General features: G+C 43.1%; 1 protein-coding gene across 1 annotated transcript in view; it reads left to right on the top strand.

Moving 5' to 3' along the window:
* LOC126394345 (anoctamin-1-like) overlaps nt 1-5,694 on the top strand; it is a 101,711-nt gene extending 96,017 nt beyond the window's left edge. Inside the window, exons 19-20 of the mRNA XM_050051115.1 lie at nt 219-361; nt 5,531-5,694. Of these exons, the coding sequence (XP_049907072.1) occupies nt 219-361; nt 5,531-5,694 (307 nt within the window). The remainder of the gene's footprint in view (nt 1-218; nt 362-5,530) is intronic.
* The last annotated feature ends 1,272 nt before the right edge of the window (nt 5,695-6,966 follow it).

The following is a 6,966-nucleotide window of genomic DNA, read 5'->3' as shown; positions in this document are numbered from 1 at the left end:
CTTTTTCCTGCTGTAGAGTGAGTGACTAACAGATAGCAACTTAACAGAGACAGCAAACTGGCTCAACAACATGGCTAAACGCAAGTATGACGATGAATATCTTAAACTGTGTGGACCTTGAACTAATGACTAAGGCGAAATCTGGACTCTATCAAACATCAGGCCCCAGTGAAAAGTCTAAATGTTTTATTTCCATCCTCGGCTGTTGGTGTTTACAGGAAGCTGAAGAAACTGCTCCGGAGGAGGAAGTCGACTTTGGACTCGAAGCAAGAGGAGGCGCTGAACAAAACCCTGCTACCCCACGAGAAAGACCACATCCTGGGTCCTTTTATTGGCCTCAGCCCCGAGTACATGGAGATGAGTGAGTCTAAACATGACGCAGCTGTAAACAAATGCTTTAACGTACACAACCAACACATTCTCACTCAGTTCCTCAAATACAGCAGCTTGGTCAGTGGCCTCAGGCTTCAAACTATGATCCTCTAGGTAACCCTCAAGCACTAGTTTTCCTGGCACGTCAATGTCCACTTGTTACTCGGGCGTCCCCTTGAACGTCGGAGATTCAAATCATTAGTCAGAGTACCTTCAGTCGACTGAGAATGCTTCAAGTTGAACAGTCAACTTTCATGATACACTTTGGTGTGATCTGGGGGATCCTGTGGCGTTCCCAGGCCAGATGAGATATGTAATCCCTCCAGCGTGTTCTGGGTCTGCCCCAGGGCCTCCCACCTGTGGGACATGCCTGTAACACCTCTAATGGGAGGTGCCTGGGAGGCATCCTGATAAGATGCCTGAACCACCTCAACTGACCCCTTTCGACGCGAAGGAGCAGCGGCTCTACTCCAAGCTCCCTCCGGATGTCCGAGCTCCTGACCCTATATCTAATGCTGAACCCAGCCACCTCATTTCGGTCACTTGTATTCGCAATCTCATTCTTTGGGTCACTACCCAGAGCTCATGACCATAGGTGAGGGTTGGGGCGTAGATGGACCAGTAAATCGAAAGCTTTGCCTACTGGCTCAGCTCTCTCTTCACCACAATCGCCCAGCTCAGCACCAAACTGGCGATCCATCTCACTAGTTGAAAGGCCAGTACATCTTTAAAGACACCTTGTGCATTGGAATCAGATGCTGACGGCCACTGATCAAACTGCCGAATGAGAACAGGTTGTGATGACATACACACTGCTGCTCTGTTGTGTTTTGTTTGGTCTGCACAGGTTATTGAACGTCATTCAGACTTGTGGCTTTAGTGATTTAATCATGTGCCGAACATTTAATATAACCACGTCTGTGTTTTATCCTTATTGATGCTGCTCGTCCTCCTCAGTAATGCATTTTCCAGCTTGCCTGGTGATTACTAACAGCAAAGGTCCTGATCCTCGTCTGTTGTGTCAGACTGGTGTCTTCTGTTCGGATTCCAAAATAGATCCCGAAGAAGTGCTCGCGCTCTGTGTTAATATCAACCTCTTTAACACCCTGACCTTTGCAGAGCACGTCATGTTGAGGTCAAAATTAATAAGCATAATGGCTGCGAGCACTTTGAAACAATTATCTTAATGCTCAGTTTCTCTGTACCAACAAACACACTCCTGTGTAAAGTTGCTCCTGTGTCGTGCCGGACCTTTGCTTGACATCGCAAATGTCAGCTCCTTTCAGCACTATTTGTTAGATAGCACACATATCCTTGAGAGCTGAAATGCAAATTAATGTCCATATTGAGGTACACTGTGGTGACCTCTAATTAGATTAAAACCCAATTTCACAGCTCGCAGATTATCAATCGGTGGTGTGGAAACCTCAGATAGATCTTCATGTGCACCACAGATTTTTCTACATGTGTGTTTATTAAAACTAAGCAGATTAAAGTGCCTGCTTTAATTTAGCTGCTCGGAGCTCGCGACTGTTGCGGTCATGTAATTACTCTTTTTGGATCTATGTTATTAAGCAGTTGAGCTCACAAGGGAAGGAGATCTATAGAACAAAAGTGGGGGAGGCTTATCCCAGCACTATTGTGGGAGGGTTAATGCTTCATCAAGCTCAACCCTCTTATTTCTTCATGTCCTTGATCAATATCATTAAGAAGAAAGGTTGCTTCAGTAGCTGCATTCCATCTTTAGCTGTGACCAGTCTTGCATAACTAACTCTCTGATGGACAGTGTAAATCCAACCGCTGCATCACACAAATCACAGATTCAGTGCACACTGAGCATTGCACAAGATGTGGTGTAGAGAAGGTGGACCCAAACACAGGAGACAAGAACCAGCTTTATTCCAGGAACCACCAAATGAACATCACGCAACCAAATCAAGGCTCCAACAAAGACTGAACTAACTGAAAATCAGGGCATTAATACAAACTAGTCAGGTGATGAAGGGGGGATGAAGTGTAGAAGAAGAGAAGAAGGGCAGAGATGCTTAGGTTAGGGGAATAAACTGATGAGGCAGAAGAACAGGGAGGGAGCTGATTAGGAAAAAATCAGGAGCAGGGAAGGACCAAAGAGGCTAACACAGTGTGTAGCTGGGTAAACGAGGGAATGGCACTAATTGAAGGAGAACTAAGAACAGGTGAGTGAAACTAATCAGGGGGGAGCTGACAAAGGGCCTTGCCCAAACTACCCCCAACACCCTCTCCCTACCCACTCTCACTGGGTCCCCCACATCGAGCGCCAACCCTAAACCAACAAGCTATGAGTGGAAGTGAATTATAAAACCCTCCGACAGTGAGCCTGCACCGATGCTGAGTTACTGACCATGTGCAATGCCATATTGTGTTTGTAATGGAAGACGCTCCGTACAAATAAAGTTACGTGACTATCCTTACAAATGCTCAAACTAAGATAGACGTTAACATCTTAAAGGTTATGTTGTATTTAGGATGAATTAGATCCTTCTCTATTGTCTAGAACACAGTCACGTTCATTTGATTGATTTTGTATTTACAAATACAAAAAGTAAGTTTTATATCTATTTCTTTTAATGATAAAAATATAATATACACAAATTAAGGAAACAATATCAGCACATACAGATTAAATACAAGTTCTACAAGTCCATATGAAGAATAAAGAATGGGAGAAAGTTTTAATTTTCTCCATTATGAAAAACATAAACTTGGATTGAGTTTTATTCCTCTTCATGGTTACGACAGTTCCTCTGTCCACCAAATAGAGAGAAGGTTGTCCCACATCTTGCCTGTATTTATCCCCTACCGCTCAGCTGTGAAGGTGACCACAAATGGAGCGACACTCTGAGACTAAGTGGGAGTGAAAGGCCCAAAGACCAAAGCAGGAAAACCCACAAAGACAGGAAATAAATGGAGTAACTAAGGAGTGAATCTACAAAATACAGGAAACAGCTTGAACATGAACAAACATGAAACAAGGTAGAATACAAACAGAAAATCTGACAAACAAAATCCTAGAGATAAGAGTAAAAAATAAAAACCCTGGATCAAGACAGATGTAGAGCGTATAAGGTGTCCCAGCCACAAAAATGAATGACAGGTTCAATAAGGGCTGACTCCGCCTTCTCGTCCAAACAGAGCAATACAAATCACTTCTCAAATGGCTCGGCATTGATTGTAGTATTTCGGGGTCAGACAGGTGTGACAAACTGTTCTGTGCCTGTGTGAGTTATAGTATATGAACATATCGATCATTCAACCTTTCAAACTAATGAGTATGGATCGACTGTCTTCTGCATTGTTTCAGTGGTAAACACAAAATGATCATGTAAATACAGTATTTGAAAATGTCATGGATATTATTAGCCACTGTCACTGGATATAAGCTGAAAGTGGATCAAATGTCTGCGTGTGAAGTGAAAGGAGTCGTGAAAGGACTCATAGTGACAAACCCACAGACATTTAGCACCAACTCTGCAGACGGCTCAACGTGCAAACTGTGAAAACCAAGCACATGTTAGCTACATAAAACGATGAAGCCCGACTCCTGACTCCTGTCCGACTGCTGAGCGTGGCCACTTCCTGTGTCTGTCCTTTGAAATTGAATTCCCACATGGTCCGGTCATATAGGTTTTGATTTATTTTGGCAAGGCACAGCTCCTAATAGAGTTTTTTTTTCTTTCTGCAACTACTACTGTAACAACCCACCTCTACTCTAACATTTTCACTGGTGTATATACTGCTTTGTTTACTAAACTTGTTTCCAGAGGGGTTTGTGACATCAAACACGACACACCAGAAAAAGAAAAGAAAAGGCATACAGCATCTATCGCCTATTTTTAACAGGTTTTCACGCATGTGAAAAACTGGCAAATCCTCCTGAGAGCCGAACCTTTGTTTCGTATGCATTTTTAATTTTTCCTAGCTATTTGGGATCAGTAGGACCCGATAAGTAGAAAAAAACTGAACATTGTCAACAATAATAAAGTCCCAATCTCAAAAAACAAACAAGCTCCGACCATAAAATGTGATCAGGTTTTGGACCTTGTCCACTTTTGTCTCGGGATCAGCTGCAGATTGACTTGGCAGAGATGGCTGCCATCTTGAACCCCGCAGTGACAGGGCCTGGAGTCTGTATGTTCTCCCTGTGTCAGCGTGGGTTTTCTCCAGGTACTCCAGCTTCCTCCCACAGTACAAAGACATACAGGTTAACTGGTGACTCTAGATTGTCCATAGGTGTGAATGTGAGTGTGAGCGTCTCTATGTGTCAGCCCTGTGTTAGTCTGGCCAGTGTCAGCTAGGATAGGCTCCAGCCCCCATGCAACCCCTGACAGGGTAAGCGGTTATGGAAAATGAATGAATGAATAAATGTTGCCAGAGAAAGCCACTTGGTAATAATGCAAATGCAGCGGCTTTCATCAGGCGGCCATAGGCTTAGTCACCATTGTGCTACCCATTTAGCGCTACGTAATGACTTATAACAGGCATTATTTAAATTAAAGTCTTCAACGTTATTACTTCAATGTTCCAAGATAACAAATTCAACATCACTCTCTCTGTAGTCACTATTTTTTTCTTGATTGCCTCTCCAAGGGAGAGCCTCAACAACCTCATGAAACTGTATCATTATGACAAGCATGGAAATATCTGGCTGCTGGAGATTTCTCATCATCGTTCCAGAAACACGACTCCAAAGGAATATTAATGTTGCTCTGTGTCAGCTGGATGTGTCAGTGGGCAACTGATTCCTTTAAAGGGTGATAAAATGTGTGTTTTTAGTGTGTTGTGCTGCTCCCGAGTGACCAGAGAAATGAATGCAGCTTTAGTTTACCTGAGATTTCCACCTCGGCTGCAGCTCTCAGAGCTCCAACCTGCATATCTCATCAGCCCAGCTGCACAGTAGCTCCATCTTTTCCATCAGGAAAACTATAACTCTTCAGAGATACTCATCTGAACATGTGCACAGCAGAAATGAAGTAGATTTTTCGGTTATTTTACATGTACACAGCAGCAGTGGAGCATTCAAACAGTCTTTTGGCCTCATACATTTCACCCAGTTTCCCTTTTAAAAGCAAAGCATGTGCACATCCACTAACTTCTGCTAATTTCTCGTCTGTGTCTTTAGTCATCCAGTTTGGGATGGTGACTCTTTTCGTGGCCTCCTTTCCTCTGGCTCCGCTCTTCGCTCTCCTGAATAACATCATCGAGATTCGCCTGGATGCCAAGAAGTTTGTCATGGAGCTGCGCAGGCCGATCGCTTGCAAAGCCAAAGACATCGGTAGGTGTTAACTCCCCTGGATGATTTCAGCTACATCAACTTCATAAGGGTGAAAAAAATCCAGGAGAAAAACCCGAACAAGAAGGAGAAACGATATACAGTTAGTTCTATGTTCAAACTGGTCTTCACCTCACTCTACGTGGACTCTCTGTATTATAGACTAATCTATCTCAGACAAGTTTCAACATACATACAGGCATGTAAATACTGCTTGTTCAGACTTGAACTGAGGGTGCCAACATAATGACTCTAAACGCAGAGTGTCCTTAAAAGACTTCTGGTGCCTTTTAAATCATAACACTAATTATAGCCTTTATTTGTGTAGCACTTTCAAAGCAAAGTGACTAAGTGCTTCACAATCAACAAATAATCACTGACTGAGAAAAATTGATTGGTACATCACAGAGAGTTTAGAGAATAAATGAGTTTGTAAAGCAGAGATTTAAAGGAAGTTACTGACACAACGATCTTCATGTCTGCAGGAAAGTTGTTCTAGAGTTTAGGGTCAGCAAATGCACAATCTGCTTTAGTTTTAGAGAGGAGGTACAGGCACCAAGGCTCACACATGTGTGCTGTGGTCAGACCAGAGTGTCCACAGGGAATCAGCGTCAGAACCTGTGGTACTGGTCAGCAGCTCTGTGAAGATTCTCATTCATCCAGGTCATGGTAATCCCAAGTGCTATATCGTTGACAGCTGGACTTGCTTAAGTTTCTTGAAGACGTTTCGCCTCTCATCCAAGAGGCTTGTAATGAGGATGAGAGGTGAAATGTCTTCAAGAAACTCAAGCAAGTCCAGTTGCCTACGATACAGCAATTATCATAAGGATTACTGGTCAGCAGTAATATTAAAGGGCAGTTAATGGTTAACCAACATTCCTACAGTACAGCACAGTCTCTCTACAGCTGTGCTTGTGCCATCTAGTGGTGGCAAGCAAGACTAACAGGTTATAAAATATACAGATAAAAAACAATTTGGTTCATAAAAACTGAGGAAAGAAAGGAAGTTCAAAGGAAATTTAAAGTCGAGGCAAATCAGGAAAGGCTCTCTGATAAAAGTATGTTTTAAGAACATATTTAAAAAACAAAACTGACTCAGCCAACCTGATATCCTCGGGCAGATTGTTCCAGAGCCTCAGGGCCCTGACTGCAAACACTCTGTCCTCTTTAGCTTCCAGCTCAGCCTCTGCTTAAGGATGTACATGCTGGGGCATACGGTACTTCAAGTCAAATCAAATAACCAGAGCTGCCTTTTTACGCCTAAAAAACACAGCACGTCTCCACCA

The sequence above is a fragment of the Epinephelus moara genome, chromosome 1 (assembly GCF_006386435.1).
Source record: "Epinephelus moara isolate mb chromosome 1, YSFRI_EMoa_1.0, whole genome shotgun sequence".
Taxonomy (NCBI): domain Eukaryota; kingdom Metazoa; phylum Chordata; class Actinopteri; order Perciformes; family Serranidae; genus Epinephelus; species Epinephelus moara.
The sequence above is the reverse complement of the archived record's forward strand: the minus strand, read 5'-3'. Positions and strand labels throughout refer to the sequence as shown.